This window comes from Lupinus angustifolius, chromosome LG01, assembly GCF_001865875.1.
Source record: "Lupinus angustifolius cultivar Tanjil chromosome LG01, LupAngTanjil_v1.0, whole genome shotgun sequence".
Lineage (NCBI taxonomy): Eukaryota > Viridiplantae > Streptophyta > Magnoliopsida > Fabales > Fabaceae > Lupinus > Lupinus angustifolius.
In genome coordinates, this window is record NC_032009.1 from 35,359,732 (window position 1) to 35,381,426 (window position 21,695).

At 32.2% G+C, this 21,695-nt stretch overlaps 3 protein-coding genes across 6 annotated transcripts; 1 reads left to right on the top strand and 2 right to left on the bottom strand.

Moving 5' to 3' along the window:
* Positions 356–1,923, top strand: LOC109363277 (UPF0503 protein At3g09070, chloroplastic-like). Its single transcript, XM_019609492.1, has one exon. It carries the CDS (start codon positions 554–556, stop codon positions 1,802–1,804), a length of 1,251 nt encoding a protein of 416 aa, XP_019465037.1. The 5' UTR covers positions 356–553; the 3' UTR covers positions 1,805–1,923.
* On the bottom strand, positions 7,090–10,939 carry LOC109363286 (protein NRT1/ PTR FAMILY 8.1-like). Of its 3 annotated transcripts, none has more exons than XM_019609503.1 (5): positions 10,867–10,939; positions 9,513–9,687; positions 9,204–9,421; positions 8,212–8,762; positions 7,090–7,970 (listed from the first exon to the last, which is right to left on the bottom strand). In XM_019609503.1, the coding sequence occupies exons 2-5, from the start codon at positions 9,637–9,639 to the stop codon at positions 7,145–7,147; spliced, it is 1,722 nt and encodes a 573-aa protein (XP_019465048.1). In that variant the 5' UTR covers positions 9,640–9,687; positions 10,867–10,939; the 3' UTR covers positions 7,090–7,144. The 3 variants fall into 3 exon arrangements, with proteins under 3 accessions (XP_019465048.1, XP_019465055.1, XP_019465064.1); XM_019609510.1 differs by having other exon boundaries at positions 10,886–10,922; XM_019609519.1 differs by lacking the exon at positions 10,867–10,939 and adding an exon at positions 10,679–10,751.
* On the bottom strand, positions 14,613–19,004 carry LOC109363307 (sulfoquinovosyl transferase SQD2-like). Of its 2 annotated transcripts, XM_019609540.1 has the most exons (11): positions 18,658–19,002; positions 17,783–17,849; positions 17,565–17,635; positions 17,026–17,143; positions 16,844–16,917; positions 16,628–16,683; positions 16,462–16,545; positions 16,238–16,325; positions 16,079–16,156; positions 15,734–15,790; positions 14,613–15,320 (listed from the first exon to the last, which is right to left on the bottom strand). In XM_019609540.1, the coding sequence occupies exons 1-11, from the start codon at positions 18,981–18,983 to the stop codon at positions 14,798–14,800; spliced, it is 1,542 nt and encodes a 513-aa protein (XP_019465085.1). In that variant the 5' UTR covers positions 18,984–19,002; the 3' UTR covers positions 14,613–14,797. The 2 variants fall into 2 exon arrangements, with proteins under 2 accessions (XP_019465085.1, XP_019465076.1); XM_019609531.1 differs by having other exon boundaries at positions 16,079–16,325; positions 18,658–19,004.

Here is a 21,695-nt window from a genome sequence, read left to right on the forward strand (position 1 = left end):
ATATCCTACGATAAGAGCATTTTTATACCTACTCTTAAGTGAATCTTAGATAAGTCTTCCTTAAAAGTTAAAATATGAGTCTTGCATGAAATGTGATGAGTTCTTAAGTGGTGTTTTAAGTTTGAGTCATTTATTTTAGAGTCTAGCTCTTCTCCATTAGAGGAGAGTCAAATACATAGTTTAGATCATTACATGTGGCAAAAGTAAATTTTTAATGGTTCAGATTTTTATTTATTTTTGAATTAAATAACTTCAAAAAATTCATCCCTTCATATTCTCAGTATTTGACTCTCTAGTAAAAGAGAGGAATCATATTCTTTATTTTAAGGACTCTTGCTTAAAGTAAAATAGCACACTCACTCACTCACTTGGTCACTCACCAATTAACATCAACATTCACCATTCCATGTTATGATTCCCACAACAACAAAGCATTGAACAACAACTAAGAAGAAAACGTTGTTGAAGACGAAATTAGGGTTCTAGAGAACCCCAATTCGGGAAATGTGAATTTGAAAATCCAACTACAAAAAAAGAACAAATTTTGAAGACAATGAAGACCCACATAGATCTCAATTCTCCACAACAATCCAAAAAAGCTTCAAAACATTTCAAGGGTAGTTTCTGGTCTGCACCTTCACTTTTCACCAACAAGTTACACAAATGGATGCAGAAACATAAGATGAAGAAGCATAACAATGAAACCATTTCAACTACATTTCAAGTTGAGAATCCAATCTCTGATTACTGTTTGAGAAAGCGTTCTTGTGACACTGATCCAAGATTCTCACTTGACATTGGTAGAATGTCATTTGAGAATGATCCAATGTACTCTTTCGACGAGCATCGAGCTTCATTGGATGGGTATTTGATCGGAAGAACAATGGTTCCAAGAATGCATACTATGTTGTCTTTGGTAGAAGATGCACCTATGCATGTTTTAAGAACTGATACACAATTTCCTGTTGAGGAACCCACCAATTTTGATGATAATGATGATGATAATGTTCCTGGTGGATCTGCACAAACAAGAGAGTATTATGATTTATCGTTTAGGAGGAGGAAGAGTATTGATCGGTCTAATTCGATAAAGAAAACTGCGACAGCCGTAGTGAATGAGATGGTGGAGTTGAAGGACAGTAGCATTGTTAATACTAGTGTCAATGTCAATGCTTTTAAGTTGGGTGGTTTCGTTGATTGCGATTTGAGGCCGAATTCGTTGAGAGGTGATTGTTGTTCAGAGAAACAGACAACCGAGTTGGGTTTCAAAGATAGTTCATCTGTGATTGGGAATGGCGATTCGAAAGGGTCTAATTCTAAGAAGTCGCGTCGATGGAGCAAGGCATGGAGTATTTGGGGTTTTATTCATCGGCGAGGTGGTAACAAGGATGAGGATGAGGATGAAGATAGGTATAGCAGAGCTAATAAGGGTGCTAGGCATTCATTTTCCGAATCATGGCAAGATCTGAGAGGGGATCATAATGGTAATCGAGATGTTAACGGCACGTTCAATGGCCGATTATTCAGGAGTAATAGCAGTGTTAGTCATAGAAATGTTGGGAACATAGGTGGATCATTTGGTATTGTTAGGAGGAATGGTAATGAGAGCAATGAACATGGAAAGAAGGCAAAAAATGAGTTTGTATTAGAAAGGAACAAAAGTGCAAGGTACTCTCCTAAAAACATTGACAATGGTCTCTTACAACTTTACTTGACTCCCACAAGAGGTAGCAAGAGAAATGGTTCTGTTAAAATTAGTAACCAGGCCAATTCAATACCAAGAACCTTGCCTAAATTGTATTAAACATTGAAGGTTCATATGGTGTTTTATTTAGTTTGGTATGTTGTTAATTTTGCTGCAATTTGTTGTCTTAAGTGTTAACCACACTGCCCAATGTATTCATAAGTAGCATGCTTCTTTAACTTCATCTTGATAATAGGATTTTTCAGTGTTTCTTTTACTCCAAATATCTGCAGTTATGACTTGAATATTCTCCTTCAATCCCATGTTATTGCTATGTTCTTTCGTTGCCAGAAATAGCCAGGGAAGTATGGCAAGGTTTATGGCACTTATCCTTTGCATTTGTACACAATATGGTTTCTTTCTGTCTTTATGCTTATAAAGCTTAAAGCCGACACTAAAACTTGATTGTTATCAGTATTAAAAGCTTTGCTATTTGGTGTATAAGATTGGAAGGGAAGGATTATAATTTTTTTGGGTACTACCAAAGGTATCCCTTCACTCTTCGGATAAGAAATTAATCCATTTCGGGGTGTGTAGCTGCCCCTCCCAACAAATGTCGCTCCCAGGAATCCAACCCTTGACCTTTTGGTCACCTTGTGGATCTAGCAGAACCTTACACCACTAGACCAATACGTTGTTGGTACCCGGGATAATAATTTAGGAGCATTTTAACTTTGACATGATATATATTTCTACCGAAAAAAGTAGTAACAAGGTGGGCTCACCCCTCTTGCTTTTTGTCATAAATTGTTGCTTTGATTGCACCAAGAGATAGCCTTTGTCAATTTCTTTTTTCAGTTGACATCAATTAATCAAACTTTATTACATGTGACTTACTCCAGAAAGTGGTCCCCATAAAACATCACCTTTGCTTTGATAATTTCTTTATAAAAGTAGAGTAAATTCCTTTGACATTTCTATGTTAATGTTGCAAGTGTATACTGTTACTTGGTAATTTTAAGATTGTTTGGACATTGAAATCATCATGAGAAGTTGCAATATTTTCACTTATGTGCACAGCAACCTCAATAAGTTCTTGTAGTATATGATATTGATATGTGTCATGGGGTTATATATTTCTTATTAATGATTGATTTACAAGTATCAAGTATAGGATGTGGTATTTCATTACTCGAAATATGGAAGAATCGTAAAGCGAATTGCATTTGGGTTATACACTCACAAAGTGTGTGGACAAAAGAAGGGTGTTGACAGAGTAACAAGAGCAAGGGGAACAGTAAAATAATAAGTAGCATAGGAATAAGAGTTCAGATTTCTGACCCTCCATGTTTGTAAAAGAACAATATTGCAGATTTTGTGTAGAGAAGAACAATATTTAGGAGCATTATTGCTATTGCCATGTTAGGCCATTCTCATCTGAAGCACTTCACTTGTAATTATTTATTATGTTGTTAATATAATCGTTCGATACATGCACCCGAACCTAATTACAGGAATTAAGACTTGATTATTGTTGTCGTATGTAATATTATAACTTTATTCACACAAGGAAAACGTTATATACCACCCATGGGAAAATGAACTTTCCTTATCATTCAATCTCACCTTCCAAAACTATCAACCCATCTTCCATCCCACAATAACTTTCACTTGTTAGGATAAATCATCAAGAACATTAAGAATTGATTATATTCAACATAATTTTAAGAATTGATTTTCAATCTGCATCATATGTCAAGTTCAATTCTTTTTAACTATAATTTAAAAGTCCATTTAATTGGTTAATAATCTGAAAATAAAAACAAAACAAAGTTTATTCAATTTACCAACAAGGCGGTGGTCTAATTATTTAAGGCTTCACTAAATCCCCAAGATTGATGGTTCAATTCGTGAGAGCGACAGTCATTGGAAGGGGCAGTACCAAAGGAGTGAAAAGATACTCTTGATAGTACCAAAAAAGTTCATTCAAATTACCACGTATCGAAGTAATCAAATGTGCAAAAAGTGACAAAACATATACCCAAGTAAACCATATACGGCATGTAACTGTTTTCATGAAAAAAATACAATTTTGACATGTCGTGTGTTGATTAAGGAACAGTGCAACTAGGATACCTAAGTTTTGTCTTATTTTTGATAGGTTGAACAGTTGAGATTCTTTGGGCTATTTCATTATATTAGAATATGTTTTGTAGGCATGCACAAACTTCACTAAGCAGTTTTTGAAGATAAGAATTGACAACTACAAAGAAAAGCAAATTATCCAGAATATGTGGGTCGGGGATTTGTCACACTCAAAGTTACATATAGGGAGAGAAAAAGATTTATGCACTGACTTACACTATATGAGTCACTGCATCATCGCCATTCAAATTATCTATTCTCACTATTAAAATTATGACATGTGTAAAAAAAATTAAATTTTTAGTGGTCAGATGAAATAATTTATCTCCTGATATAAAGATATATTTTGTTATATATATATATATATAAATTGAATAATATTAAATAATTGCTTATACAAAAGTATTATTTACTTAAACATTAAAGTTATAGGCTATTGTGAACAAATAAATAGTCCTTATCGTTTTGATGTGATGTTGTGGACTCTTGAAACTTTGACATTTCAATGATTATAATGATATACCTAGATTTACAAGCATGTATATGTAAAAAAAGTAATATTCGTGCAATTTAATAAACCAGGATGGTAAAGTAACACCGCTTAACATGTCAATAAATATTACTACATTTGTTCCTATTTATTAATATAAGTACTATTGTAAAAATTAGTTTGTGATAAACTGTTTAATCAGTAAATTGGTTTCAATACTGACATGATATAATAATTATATCAGTCATGTAATTATATCAGTTGAAATTGATCATATCAACCGGTTTTCAATTGAACCTATCAGTTATACTGACTGATTTTTATTTAAAATTAATTTTGTAATGAATAAATTTTTTATTGGTTTTTTTATTGATTTTTCAACATAAATGTTAATATATTATATATGTATATCTAACTTCGCCAGTATGCAGTTTAGTTAATGAACTATGGTTAAATCGCTATATCATTATACTAGTATCCTGGTTAGTTTAGTGACTGATACAATATTAATAATATTGGGTAAAGACGTCCTTGATTATGTTAATTTGTATGACATTTCTTGTGTTTTCCCCTAATATACCCTTTCTTTCTATATGGTTAATAATCTTTTGCACTACCTCTATAAATCAAGAAAGTATTAAATAAGGCTAAACATAGAAAATGCAAATTAGTATACTGTTAAACATCTAAACTAGATGAATAGGAAGAAACAAATTCTTCAAAATAGATAATATAAATAGAAAAAGGAGGGCATGTTTCCACCAAGTTAGGTTACACTAGTTATATTCAATTTCAGTCATTCATTTTTTTAGATCTAACGGACCAAATGGGTGAAACTTAAAAGTTATTTAAGATTATATTTTTCTCATCACTTATTGCACTCACTCATTTGATCCATCAGATCTAAGAAAATGAATGATTGAGAAGATGATAACACCTATGTCAAGTTATATATTTGTCTAACATAAAATGCAAAAAATTTATTTTTCTAGTCACATATATCTTTTATAGATATAATATTATTTTGAGCAGATGAATCCATCATATAGTAGACTAGCTTTTAGACAACTTTTCTTTACGCAAGGCTCAAATTCAGGTTTTATTTAACAAGAATTATCATATATTATTTGAACCAACCACAGGATGATTTATTAGGGGTGTTCAAATTCAACTCGGTTAAAAAATAAAACCAAAAACCAATAGATTGAAATTGTAAAAACCGAATATGTTGGAATTGTATTGAATTTATTTTTAAAAGACCGATCAGTCTGATCCGAATTTTGGTTCAATCTCTTAGATCCAAACCATACTGAAATAATATGTAAAGTTTAAGTTGTAACACTTTTAAATGTCTTCCGGACTTAATCCTAAGTCTCAACTCCAAAATTGTGTCTCTATTTTATTTGTTATATTCTATAACACATGTATATGTTGATATTTTTAAATCATATTGATTATATTTGGTACATTTTTTAGAACTTTAACCAATCTCATAACCAAATAAAGAGGATTCCGATGCTGACTCTAATTAGATGCATTATTATCAATTCTATTTTTATAAAAGTATTATTGTTATTATTCATTGTGGAACACATTCTAATTATTATTATTGAGTTGTTGTTGCCATATTTTGTTATTTTTTGCTTTCATTATTGATGTTTTGGTGTTTATTGTTGTTTTATGCTGCTCTTACATTGTTATCGGACATTTTTTTAATGTTGTTTTGATGTTATTAATAAACACTACTTTTTTTTTAGTTTTATGCTTTCGTTTTTTTTATGAGTTTTGAATGTATGTGTAATTTCAATATTTTATAAAAAAACTTCCACTAAACTGACCTGAAATCGCATATAATATTTGAATCAGATTAAATCGAACATCTTAATATAACACTGATATAGATAGAAAATAAAATATAAATCAGTATTTGACTTTAAGAAATCAAAAGATATGGAACCGATGAATATTTTGCTAGCCTAACCACTAAACCAGTTAAGATTTTTACTAAATCAAAACAAGATTATTAATAAGTAATATGGATATTAAATCTTTATTATTATAATTTTACTTTATTTTCATACAATAATACATTCTCATAAAAATATAGTAAATCAAAACAATAAATATTAAATATTTTAACATTATAATAATGAGAAAGGATATGTATGTACTTAACTGTAATAGTTTACACTATCATTGCATCATTCACCATTCGTATTTAGTCACCATTGATTTTTAAATATAAATAACAAAATAAATAATAAATGATATATTGATTATATATAAATCTCTACAAGTACACAAATAATACAAAAAAGTTGCACTTTATAATTACTTCATTTTTATATAATAATACATTCTCATAAAAATTAGTGGTAAAGATTGCAACCTAGTACTTTGGTGGTTAATGATTTGAACATTCAAACACTGCTAAGGTGCCACGTGTAAAAGATATCATTTTAAAAAACCTAACAAATTCGACGGGTTAGGATATATTTGCAAGTTAATTTTTGGAAGAAAAGTCATGAAATGAGAAAGATTAGAAAGTATGAAATAGAAACTTCTAAAACATTTATTTTCCCTATTTTCACTCCAAAAACCGGCTCTCAACCATGTCCTAGAAAATAGAAAATAGCTTATATACATATAGGAACATAAAGAAGAGAATTTTATTAAAAGTAAGACAGAACAAAACTATTCTTAGTTTAAAAACATCCCAAATAGGTTTTATACATAATTAAACATAAGAAAATGAAAAATAAAGTAGAACAATATGAAATTACAAACATATAGAAAATATAGTTGTAAATGATTCCATGAACATATCAATAAGGAGCAACCTTTTTGTATGTATACCTCTTAGCAATGAAGAGATACACAATGAAGTTGATTATGCTGAGAATGGTTAAAAGCCAATAGAAGTAATCAAGATGACCCCTATTCATGTTATTTGGAATCCAACCAAGTGATCCATTTCTTGTTGTTACTTTTGTTACAATAGTAACAAGAAGAGTGCTCACATAATTTCCCAATGCATTTGTTGTGAGTGATAGAGCTGAACACAAGCTTCTCATTGCATCCGGTGCTTCACCATAAAAGAACTCCATTTGGCCGATGTTAGCGAAAACTTCTGCAGCTCCTATAAGAAAATATTGGGGTACTTGCCAGAAGATTGTCATGGGGATGGTTTCGAGGTCGTAGTAGTTGTTTTTTTGGACAATGTTGAGGCGAATGACCTCTAAAATCCCAGCGACAATCATGGAAATGATGGAGATGAATAGGCCGACTCCTATGCGTTGAAGTTGTGTGAATCCTCGTTCATGGCCGGTGAACTTTCTTGCCAATGGGACAATGACGCTGTCGTACACCGGTGCCCAGAAGATGACACTGAGAGTGTCGAAAAGGGAGAGGGATGCTGATGGAATTTTGAAATTCGGGCCAATGTGTTGGTCCATTGTATTGCCTTGTAAAACAAACATGGTGCCCATTTGACTGTATACGGTTGCAAAGGCAATCAATGATGCCCAGACCGGGAGTAATCGAACTATAGATTTGAGCTCCTCGACTTGTGTTACTGTACATAGCCTCCATGGATTTGGCAAACTTTTGACGCGGTCTGATTCTGTCTCTACTGCGGCTTTATCCAAACACCTGGGAAGAGAGGTTTTTTACATTAGAGATTTTAAACTAAGCTCTGTAATGAAAGTAGAAATAACAGATGCTTTATGTTGAAGTTGACAAGATCAAAAGGAGATTCTTGCAACTACTTTAACTTGTCAACTCCGATCTAATTGACCAATGATTTATCAAATATGATGAAGAAATAAGAACTAAAAGAGTACTTCTATTCATCACTGTTTATAAAAATGCAAACAAAATTTTAATAACTCACTTCATTTTATCTGTGTGTTCAAGTTTGCGGCTTCCTTTGATGTTCGATTCTGCATCTTCAGTCTCATGAAGAAGAGACTTGTCCTCTGGCACTTGTACACTAGATTTCTTAAAGGCTGCGACTATAACTTGACAAATCCTTGTAAGGGGACTGCCTCCAGCTATTTGAAGTCTATAACATCGACTACCGATGAAGAAAAATATAATTGCAATGACCATTGCAACTGCAGGCACTCCAAAACCCCATCCCCAACCAACATTCATTTGTATCCAAACTAAAACCGATGAAGCAATGAGCGCACCAATATTAATTGAGAAGTAGAACCAATTGAAAAAAGAGCTCTTCTTTTTCCTCTCATCCTCGTCATTGTCGTCAAATTGGTCAGCACCAAAAGACGAGACACATGGTTTGATACCACCAGTTCCAAGAGCAATCAAGTAGAGTGCTATAAAGCAAGTAGCGGTTTGTCCCGATGTTGGATGGCAAACATTAGCATCACAAGAAGGCTTTAGTCCAGGCAATATAGCAGAAAATGTTAGAAGGGTCATTCCCTGCAAAAGTAAATCGGCATTCACGATTAACACGGCTTACACTCCTATTGATTTATCATTTTAATCATCATGAAAAGGTTTTGAAACACAGCTCAAGAGTAAAAAAAAGTAATGTGCATATTAGTAGATGAAACTAGAGACAAGATTAGTACCAAACTGTTCTCAAACTATAATAAAACTTTCCACCTTGTTATGGAGTTAAGAACAGCATGCTTAAGAAAAGAAATTATATTAGCTTGACCACTCAAAACAAAATACAAAGTGACATGAACTTTGCACTGAAATTTTGGATTATGCTTGAAAGGAAACACATTTTATATTAATAAAACTTGATTGCCCAACCAAATTTGATAATTAATGACCAGGAACTTCGGAAATAAAATACGAGCTCAGATTGGAAAAAGTGTAGATTAAATGCCAATACTTTTAAAATGAACTTACAACTACATAGATAGATGAGAAAGTGGCAATTGTCCGGTATCTTCCCAAGTATGAATCGGCTAAAAAGGCTCCAAGCAATGGCGTAAGGTAACATGTCCCTGACCACGTTGTAACATTATTCGCAGCAGTTGCATTTCCTTGGTTGAAACGCTCTTGGAGATAGTTAACAAGGTTTGTACTCATGCCGTAGTATGCCAATCTTTCGCAACATTCATTTCCTGTCATAATTAATTTGATTATCTCATGTGTACACAAATGGTTTGAATGTTTACACAAGCAAAGACTCTAATGTACAAAAAATATCAATACCAAGAATAAAGCGACATGCTTTCCAATTTCCAGTCTTCTTCTTGTTGGCAGGTTGATTCTTAATGTCGAGTGTACCATCTTGAGTATATAAGTTGTCATCGTCGTGAACTTTTGTGAAATCTTCCATATTATGACCGGAGGTTTCCTATTTGATGATTCTTTTTCTCTTCGTTACCTACAAAGGTCAATTTACAAATTTCTAAAAACAATTAAAGATACAAGAGTCAACAAAAAGCATACATGAAAATTGAGCAAACTGCATATAAGTTTTTTCAATGTGATTCACAATTCTAGTACCCATTAATGTGATTCATCCGTGCATCGTTTGTTCAACGAATCGTGTTATGAATATAGTTCACAGAGTTACATGAATATAGGATTGAGTTGTTACCATGACCTTCCAAACCCCATAAACTTAACATTTCTTTCATAACATATAAGAAGTGCTAAACTATTCACAGATGGAAAACCATTACTGAAATCAATCAATTCGAAATGGAATTTCATGCTATATTTCCCAATCACATGATCATTATAGACTGTAAATGAAATGAACCCCTTAAGGTCTTAATTTCAATTTTCAATTACCATTATTGTGATCAAAATTGAGATACACTAATAAAGTTTAGAACTTTTTCAATTAATCTTGCAGCAGAATGCTTATAATGATATCACATGCACTCAAAACACAAACCAACAGCATGGTAGCAACACCTAACAGAAACAACAGATACCCATATACATAAAACCCACAAGCCACTTTCATAACATAACAAAAAGCATACAGAAAATTTCCGATTTATCACTTTTTTTGTACTACCAAAGGTATCCTTCACCTTGTCAAGTAAGGAACTAATCCCTATCAACAAATGTTGCTCCCAGAAATCGAGGAGGGTCTTACATCATTAGACCAACACATTGTTGGTGTATTTATCACTAATAAATAGCAACAAAAAAATAAACCAAAATGAAACCAAGATTATTTTCAACCCCAGAATTCAATAATATATCAGATCAAAGGAAACCAACATCAACATGGTGTTAAAGTACAGTTACATTATGTTCACCACAATTACAACGTCATGGCCACAATTGCACTAGCTAGTGCAATTGCAGCCATAATTTAAAACATTAACCAAAGGTGATGAAGACAAAAAAAAAAGAACCTTTTGAAATGATGCATGCAAACCTATATTCTAGAGTATGACAGTAGTTTCAGGGCAGTGATGGGATAGGAACTTTATTTTATCGTGATCACGGTTTTAAATCTGGGTCTAGGACTATTACAGATATCTATGTATTAAAGTTGTCGAAACCATATCGTGACCATAATAGTTAAAAAGTATGATATTACCTTTACAGAAAACAATTACCAGAGTAATTGAGGATGTTTTCCTTTTCCCTTTGTTCTCTGATTCCTTCCCTATGTACTTGCTATAACTCCATGTATTTTGTTTTCTTATATAGGCCATAAAGAGAGAGATCTATGCATATGATTTTGCAATTATGTCCTTTTATTTATTGTTAATAAAAAAACTGTTTTATTTTAATGTTACATATTTTAATAAATTTATTTTTAAGGACATTTTAATAAATAGGTCTTATTTTTAAGAAAATAATAATAGTTGAATTTTAAAATTTAGAAAAATGTTGGATAGTAGGAAGGATATTTGCACATCACAGCTCAGTAACACATTATATTAAGCACTCAAAAATATTATATTTACTAATTAGATTTTTTAAAAGATGATATTAGTTATTAAGAAGATATTTTATTCAGATAAAAATATCATCTTATTATTATATACCAAAAAACTATACATAAAATACTAATGTTGTTTATTATGATTAGTTTTTAATTTCATCTTAAAGTTGATTTTGAACTCATATATATACACTCTCTTGGTCATAATTTTTTAAAAGAAAAAATTGTAAATATATGTCCTAAAAAGTAATAATGAAATGAAGAAAACTTTGTATTTGTATAGATATATGGACTAAATGGAAAAGGAATGTAAATCCTATCAAATCAGTTGATACTTGCACACTTTACCAATTTAAATGGGAACTGCTTAAACAATTTTTATCTTTTTATGGAAATTTTGTTTCTTTTGTTGTATAGAAACAAATATATGGACCAAGTTCAAAGAAATGAAACTCCTTTAAATAATGGGTTTCCAAATCAGCATTCAAATAGACAATTTACTAGTAAAACTACTTTTAGAATTTTTGTTCAAAAGAAAATAATTCCAAAAACTGGTCCTGCTAATTACATAATATACAACCATTGAAGAATTATGTCAGAATCACATGTAGATACGTATTGAGAATACATATTCATTACATATATAATTTTCCTTTTCAAGAATATTCTCTCATAATATAATTTAATTTTTCAGCTATTAATTTCTCCTTAATTTATTTCATTTGTTACTTTAAAAAGTCAATAAGACATTAATTAATGTTTTATTTACTTAATGTTCTTTTGTGATATGTGGGTGGATGTGCGGTTGTTCGAGTAAAGACTCTTTTGGAATTTGCCTGAGACCATTCTCGGAGCGATAAGGAAGTACTTGAAAAATGTTATCTAATGCTCAAGTCAGTATATGAGTGAGAAATAAGAATAGAGAGAATAATATGCAAGAGTAAATGAGAGATAAGATATTTTTCCTATGGGGTACCCTTATTTATAGTAAAGAGGAACATGATACATTTTATGACAGATTTTAGCATGGCCGAACATCTTGTCTTGTCGGACCTATCCCAGATAAGCAAGAGTTGCTTTACCTGTGTTGGACAACTCTAACAGATTAATATTACATGGATAGTTGACTTATAACATGTTGTACGTCTCATAACCATATGATATGTTTGTTTTTATTGTCTAGCAGAAAGTGAGTACAATATGTAAATGACATGTGGCTAATGATAGAAATATGTGTTGTTCAAAGGGCATGACAGTCTTGTGTAGACATCATGACATAGGTGGTGGTCTTTTGGAGTGGAATGCAACACTTACCCTATCATGTTTTTGTATTTCAATTTAGGGGTGTGAATTTAGTCTTAATCTGTGTTGATTTGCTAACTATGAAATCAAATAGAATCCAAAATATGATTAAGTTTAAGAGTAGAAAAATCGATTTTTTTTAAAAACAATTTAAAGAATCAATGGAAAATAAATAACTCTAAACTTATTTTTGCCTTAAAACGTGAACTCTAATACCTAGATTTTTATGAAGGGCAAATCCTAAAAATAAAAAAGCATTGTTCATCCAACTTCATCAAATTCAAACTTTTAGAAAAACTCTAAACTTCTAAAAAAATCATAAAAATCTTCCCATCCAAACCATTTTAGAACTAGCTTGCTTAAAATCATCATTAAACATCTACACTTCCATTTTATCAAGATTTGCAAGACCGAGATATTTACTTTCTGAGAACATTTTCTATCCTAAAATGTGAACCACTTTATGTACCCATTTTGTTCTTATTAGTCAAAAAATATAAATTTAATATATGTTTAATTCATATTTTACTTTTTCGACCAATAAAAAATAAGAAATAGATTGAGTGATACAAACTTTGAGAAAGAAGATGTGGTTTCATTTAACTTAGTATAGCCTAATAATATCGGTTCATTGAGTATTTAAATGTGAGTGAAATAGAAGTCTTATGAAGAATTGATTAAAATCATAACCATATATAAGGTAGAATTATTGACATGCAAATATAATTATTAAGGTTTTCACTTACTGTCCAGAAAGCTACATGTTAGAGTAACACAATATGTCAACTTAGTATTATATCTTCTCTTTTATTTATTTTTCTTCTAAAACGTGCTCTTTTATCACTCTTGATATTTTTTGAAAAAAGAATCAAACAAGATAGAGTGATCAGGGCATGCATTTAATTTAGACAACTTGTCAAAAAAATTAGATTAAGATAAGCCAGACTTTTAAAAATAAAAATAAAAGTAATGAAGGTAAGCATTTGTATTTATTTTCTTGGTTTATGGTTATGTGTGTTATTGTACTAAATTATCCGTCTTGGACGATTCTGACAGGTCCGTACATTGTAAATAATTCACTTATAGCCCGTTGTAAATAAGAACATTGGGATTAACAGTCATATATTCCAAAAGTGATTTCTTATATATATATATGATATTATTCCCATGCAAATACAAGTTCACGTGTATGTATTTTTTCAGAAAAACAATGTCACATGTTCATGATGAATGTCATGTATGTTTTATTGTTATTAAATAATAATAATATATACACGTGACCTTTCTCATGTATTTTCTATTAATCCAAACATCATCTCTTCAGTTCCAAGATAGCTTCACAATTATCATAATTATTTGTATCCTCGTATTCCCCTAATCCTCATCATCTTTAAAATATTCCTCTTAGGTGTTGTTTATTAAAACCAATTTTTTTTTAAGGATATATTTGCGAGTTAAGTTTTAAATAGAAATGAATAGAAAATAAAGTTTATGGTCTATTTATGAGTTGAGTTTCTTCGAATAAAGTACATAGCTAATTCCATGCGCCGAACTAAAATTTTATTTCTCCTTCCAACTTTTTGATCTTCCTATTGATTTTCGTAGTCTGCAGATCCCTCTTATGCTAATCATTTCCATTCTATCAACGAAGAATCAATAAGAATTCTCAAATCTAGATCATTTAGAGGAAAATAAAGAGAAATGAAAAATTTGATAATCATAAAATACACCAATAACATAGCTCCAAAACCTTCCCTATAGAGAAATTAACTTTTTGTTTGGATTGGATGGTATTTGAAATTATTGCAAATACATGAACTTTGTCATCATATAATACACATTAATCAATTGTCATCTTCTAGTTTTATGTTATGCTCTTCCATATTTTTGTTTTAAATGTGAATAAATTCAGTAATGTTATCTGCTCAATGTACCTTATAACCAGAAAGACTTATGTGAAAATGTATGTAGGTAAAGATAATCAATAAAATCCAGTCATAAATATTATCACAAAAAACATAAATACATTTGTTTCCAAATATGACATGATATATGTCTCTACAGAAGTTTCTCTCTGGTCAATGACAATTACTCTCATGTACAAACTATGAATTGATATTCAACTTTTAAGTCCACCTTATAATGGCACAAAATGAGGTACATTCCACTATAACTTTTGTTCCAATATATATAGCAAATGAATGCATTTATACTAATCAACCAAATGTTTATCCCAAACAATGCTTCAATCAAAATCAGCATCCAATAATGAACCAGACTAAACCTTAGAAGGTGCATTTGCATCACCAATAAGTTTGGCTTTTGGAGATGGTAAAATGAGCTTAGCTAGCCATTGTAAGGGTCCTAACAGTTCAGTCCTTTTCTTGCGCCAGAACCAAATGGCTGCGTCGTAATTCTCGTTTCGAATCTTTTTAGTGGCTGCTCTCCAATCATATTTCTCCATCTCTAATCGCGCAGCATTGCCCATGGTTTCTCTTAGCGCTTTGTCGTCCAACAGAGGCTTTAATTTTGTCAAGCAGTCTTCGAGGTCGCCTGGAGTGTAGAGGTAGCCGATTTTGCCGTCTTGGTCTTCAGGGATTATGTCTGGGACTCCACCAGCGCGTGCTCCCACCACTGGAATCCCTGAAGACATGGCCTCTAGAACGACGAGACCGAGTGTTTCTGACTCTGATGGCATGACAAAGACATCTCCACTGGCATATGCTTGTGAGAGTTCTTCCCCTCCTAACATTCCGGTGAATACCACAGGCATACCTTCAAACAATTTCTCCAGCTCTTCCCTGTCAGTTAATAACCCATATTACTAAACCGTGCAAAAGATTTATATACATTGTGTTACCGAATTTTAAGATTTTGTAAGTTTTAAGAGGGTCAGCCTCGACGCAACAATAAGATTGTTTGCCTTGTGACCTGGAGATCATGAAGGGAGTAACATTTGAATCTTGGAGTAAAAGTATGACATGTGAGGCAGCTGAGTTAGGCTTCATCGACTCCGACAAATCAGTTTACAAAAAGGGAACAAAATGGCAAAAGAGAAAACCCTTTTCACAATGTAAGTTGCCATTATATGATAGAAATGAAGGAGCTATAAGTATTAATATACAAACATTTACTTATGAAAACACATTACTTAAAAGTAACATCAAATATTTGATAAAGAAACAGAAAGCAAAGACATGTAACTATATTTCACCTGTATGGTCCATCTCCGATAAAAGCAATTCGCGCTTCGGGGAGCCTATCCATGAGACTGCAAAATCATGTTTTTCAAATGTCAATGAAAGATACAGATATTCAAGTTTACATGCTATTACTTACCATGCTATGAAGAGCTGAAGCAATAACAGAAGAAACTAGGGGCATGTTAAGGTAAATTGCTAGGCTTGAAAATGTTTTTAACAATCTTTCAGGTTCGGTACATCAATAACCAACAAAGAATTTTTCACTGCTTTTCCGGTTTATATTCTGCATTTTTAAATATTGATTGCATAAGCTTCTATATAATTATATGTTCGGAAAAATTTAAGATGTTCTTTACCTTTTGAGGAAATCTAAACTCTTCTCAACTCCAAGCCTTCCAACATGAACTATTAAGGGCTTCTCAGGTTCACCATTGCTGTATGACACATGTTTTAGAATAAGATCAAGACTCATTATATCAAACTTTGAGCATATGAAAATAACAAAAGGTCCACACCTCAGTCTTAATCGCATTTCGTGGGACTTGTATCGGGGATGGAAACTTTCAGAATCAACACCCTTGTTCCAGAGACGAATCTGGTTAGCTGGACATCAACAATCGAAACAAGTTAGATAAAATTGCGGCATTGAAAAGGTAAATAAATAAATGCTTATGTTCTGCCGCAGTTATCAATCGAGCAAAGCTTTAAGACCCTTGATAAGGTTTTTGTTTAAGATCACCTGCTGCTGCTCTAGCTTCTTCAAGATCCTTCGCAATGGCAGCCGATGGCACTAGAGTTAAATCCGCTGCTCTATGCAGAAACTCTACATAAAACAGTAAGTTCATGTTATTCTCAGAAAAAGAAATGATTTCGATTCGGATAAAGGCTGCAAAACGCATACGTACTTATAACCCACCACATGGGTTGCACCAGCCAGCTAAAGGTGTATCTTGGAATATATCTGCACAACAAGATCGGCAATAAGAACTAGTTGATTTAATCTCAAGAAGTTCCGATATCATAGCTTTGAAAATGTGAAATATATTCGGAAATAATGGTAGGAAGAAGAATCGTCACAATACAAATTCTCATGTAAAATATGTGAGTGAAGTATAACTTACACCGGTACATGGGTATGGTAGGACATGACAATAGGAACAGACAAAAGCTTTGCAATGATTAGAGCACCAAATACCTAAAATTCAGACACTCTTAGGTACGAGATAAAGAAGCCTTCACTCTTATATTACTCTTTAGCATCAAAAAGTTACTAAATGAAGAGATACAGGAATTGCAGACCAACCATTATGCCTGGCGATGATGCGTGTATTATGTCAGGCTTGAATTCAGCGACAGCCGAAATTATTCGGGGACTAAGTGCCAAAGAGAGGGGTACCTTCTGATACCAGGGAAGAGGGAAGCTGCATTTTCCATTTTTTTAGTTTTAAAGAAAATCATTAGTATAAAGCATTGGCTGTGCTAGCAACAATAACTTTAAACAACATATCGTCGAACTAAGAAGATTCTAAAAACTAAATTGATATTAAGAAGTCAAATTTCGAAAGATGATGTTAATATGAATGCCATCAGAAGTTACTAGTGAAACTAAAATTAGAAGTGAACAACATATACAAGCACCATATGAGATTAGCTTGAATGATAATCGACAAATAATAAGCAATGGTCGTGAATTCGTGATTACGAAACCAAAATTGAGTTCCTTATGGCTAAAAGATATCGAGTTTAAGATTCTAAAATATATCTTGATTGAATACATGTAGCAGACAGAGTGAAGAGATAAGATAAAGAAGGTAAGCAACTAAACAGGACGATGTTAGCAACCTCCGCGATCCGATTAATTTCGCACCATAAAATTCATCAGGTACTCCTTCATGTGTTGTCACAACCAGAACCTATAACATGCACAAATAAAGCTAACATGTTAGTTTACAATGTTAGAAAAAAATATAGGATAAATGATGAAACAGTTATAATGAAAAGGCACCAAAGATGAAAATAAACATATCCACATGAAGATACAAAAAAGGAGAAAAAGTTACCTCATCTCCCATTTCACGAAGGTATTTTATGAAATTCTGAAACCGATTTTTGTATCCGGAGACATATCTGCAAAATATACATAACTCGGAATAAACATTCTCTTTAAAAGGAAGATACATTTTCTTTTCTCGCCATACGTCTTTTTATGAAGTATATAGCACGAATATTTCCTCGTGCACTTCGCCGCCGCCTTATATTTAACACATGAATAATGCTAAGTGCAATGCAATGTCATTGGGATTGTAATGCAGAGACTAAAAACATGGCAGAGTAATTTCTTATCGACCTTTCCTAGAACTACTAATTCTTCGAAACACATTCATAAGCTGTATTTAATTTTATTCTTTTGCTCCGAGATTCTCGGTCTTCCATGGTCACATTGGACTCCGATTAATCTGGAATCAAGCCAGTACGACTTATTTAAGGGGTAAAGTTCTCTCAATGCCTACTTTTCCATTCACTAGACTCGAAATCCTGTCCTTTCTATATCGAAAGCTTTCATCTATAACTCAAATATCCACGAGTGTGAGAAGCATCAATAAATATTCCAAAAGTGATGAAGACAAAGCATGCTCAATTACAACATAGAACAAAAAACAACACAAAAAAAGAAACAAAAAAGGTTTTAAAAACCATGTGATCTAAAAGTCCATACCCAATTAACCAAACAACAACAAGTCAGCATTGAATCAGAAAAAAGTCAACTGTTGTAAAAATTGCAACTTTGATTAAAAAAACCCCATTTTTTTGAAACTATGAACAAATTAACTAAAAATAACTAAAAGGGTATTTCAATTTTCACACACTTCACATAAAAATGAGCATTAGATAGTATCAAAATCATGCATTTCAAAGAGTAAAAGAAATGACTCACGCAAAAGGAGAAGGCTCAACAAAGAGAGCAATTCTACGAGGCTTAGAATTGTTCTCAAGTTCAAGCAAAGCAGATTCAGAAGGACCATCTTCTTCTTGTTCTTGTTCATTCACTACCTCAAGTAAACTATCATTTGATATGGTCATTTTGGTCAAAAGTTTTATCCTTTTCACACTCTTTGGACCTTGTAAAGAACACAATCGTGGGTTTCTACAAAAAAGAGAGATGGGTTTTGTTGCAAAAGATTGGATACTAGGATATGAAGTAGTAGTAGAAGAAATTGTAGTAGGTGAGAGAAAATGAGGGGAGAGAGAAATAGAGTTCATTATTTGAGAGTAGAGAATAATATAAGTACATAATATAAAGTATATTTTTATGATAATGTGGGAGAGAAGAGAGAGAGAATGAAAGAGAAAGGGAATCTAAGACACATGCTATGTTATGGATGGATATTCTTGTTTTGGGGTGTCACAACAATGGAATCAATCATGAACTGCCAGCATATGCTATTCTAAGGGGTGATGTCTGTCGAGTTTGTTTGGATGTCGAATTTTGGAGGGGAATGAATGAAAAAAGAAGGTTTGAGAGTCTTGTTATAAGTATATTTTAGGACTCTCAAGTCTTCATTTTTTCCTTATTTCCCTCCAAAATGTAACTCACAAACTAGAGTTTGTTTGGGAGTTGGATTCTAGAGGGGAAGAAAGGAAAATTGAAGGTTTGTGAGTCATTTCATAAATGTATTTTATGGCTTTCAATGCTCTTATTTCTATTATTTCCCCTCCAAAATTCAACTCTGAAGCTTTGTTTACAAGTTGAGTTTCAAAGGAGAATAAAAAGAAATAAAAAACTTCAGAGTAATTTCATCATTATATTTTATGGATTTCAACCCTTCATTTTATGTTTCTTTGTCATTCAAAACTCAATTCTTAAATCGGTAGAAATGAACTAATATAACCTTAGATAATTTGATATTGAAATATGAGGTAAAAAAAGTTTGATAGTTTTCATTATAATTTTATTTAAAGGTATTTTAAATTTGTACCATTGAAAAATTATTTATATTATGTTCAACATATTCATCTAACTCTTTAATACTAGAGATATTTTTTACTCATTATAAATCATTCACATCTAGATTTTTTTCTTTATCACCAAGTTGTTTAGAATAACTAATTCTAAAAGAGATTAATTTTATTTGTTTTTTTAAGAAATCTGAGATGGATTTCATAGGCTAATGTGATAACTAATAAGGTTTTTAGGTTGATAAAAAGATCTAAATTCATAATTTATGAGCTATAATTTGTCTTTATACCAACAAATAGATATAAGAATTAAAATTTGATATAGGGCCAAGGTTATGTAACCAAAAAATCTAATGTAAAATGTTTCCTCCTATGTGTGTTTTATGAGTATATTTTTAGGTATAACTAATGGTATTCATTCAAATAAACTAATTTTTTTTTGTGTATGATTATCCTTCCTAACAAATGTCGTTATCAGGAACTAGTCTTTAATATTTTGATACATCATGTGTGAGAGTATTTACACTTTCTCCCCATTATGTACTTGTTGTTGTTGTCTATTCATTGGTTGTCGACGACTTTTCCAATGGCCTCCTATACTAATTCATCAGTGATTCATGATGGTTTACATCATAACCATGACCAAACTTGTAAAAGCTTGAAGTTGAAGGGTATGAGCTCTCCTCCATATATAAAAGCAATTTTTATTTCATTTTTTACTTGAATACTAGAAACCATTCTATTTATCTTCCATTAATAGTAACATAACAATAAAAATTAAAAAGTATTAAATATGATACATAATAGTCTTTCCAACAACTCTACAATAAGGAAACAATGAAGGAATTGCAACAATTTCAAACAAAACAAAGCAAAACATGTCATAAACAAAACATATATGACATTCTTTGCAGGCACCTGAGCATGTGATGCAGCATAAAAAATGAAGTTGATATGTTTGTAGGTGAGACCTTCAAAATATTCAATAAAGCTCCCTGATATATTATAGGGATAGTTGTTGCTATAATGGACCTCCCTGATATATCAAAATATATGAAGATTCACCAAAAATGGCCAGGTGGCGGATGCATCGGCGATACACTGGCGAAGTTGGAGGTGGCTCGACCGACATAGTAGTCTGCGGTTCGGAGAGGCCGCCCATAGGCGTCGGAGATGCAATGGGGAAACGACATCGTAGAGCCTTCATGGCCACTGCCATGCACTCTCTCCATGAGAAAACCAATACAGGAACTCACACAAGGAAGTAAGGAAATTGACGTCGAAAAATAATTCTATATTATACCCACAGTTTTTATAAAATTTGCAATGACCAAAAATAGTTTTTGTAGGTATGAGGGATCTATACCTACGGAATATATTATGTCACTAAAACATATAGTTACAAACCTGAACATGCATAATTATATTACACTTATACCTACAAATTATTTATATTCATAGCTATTTTATATCAATACCTACGGTTTTATGTGTTGTCACTATAAGCGTCCGTATGTATATGGTAAATTTCTTGTAGTGTGTATTCTTGACAATACGAATGTATGAGTAACGTCTGTGTTTTTATAAGTGTGAAGTCTCACATTGGATATGCGGGGAGGAGTGAAATAGATTATCAGTAGAAAAGTCCTCTAGAACTAAAGCCTTAAGGTTTTGCTTCAAAATGTGGTGTCTCACTTGTGGCTTTCCATTCTTACCATACCCCGCTAACAACGGAACTCTCCAGTAGTTAGAGACTCCCCGATCACAGTTTGGTCCAACAAGATTAATCACATCATACAATTCCAACTCTAAGTTATGCTCCCAAACAAACAAGGATCTCATCCAAACCCAAAACCACCTCCTTCCAAGAGCCTGAGTCAACCACTAAAGCATGTTTATTAGCTACAACCATAAACAGTCTTGGGAAATTTTATTTCAAACAATATTGACCAAATCAAATATCTAACCAGAAACGAGTCTAATATACATTACCTATATAGCCTTACAAACATTTGA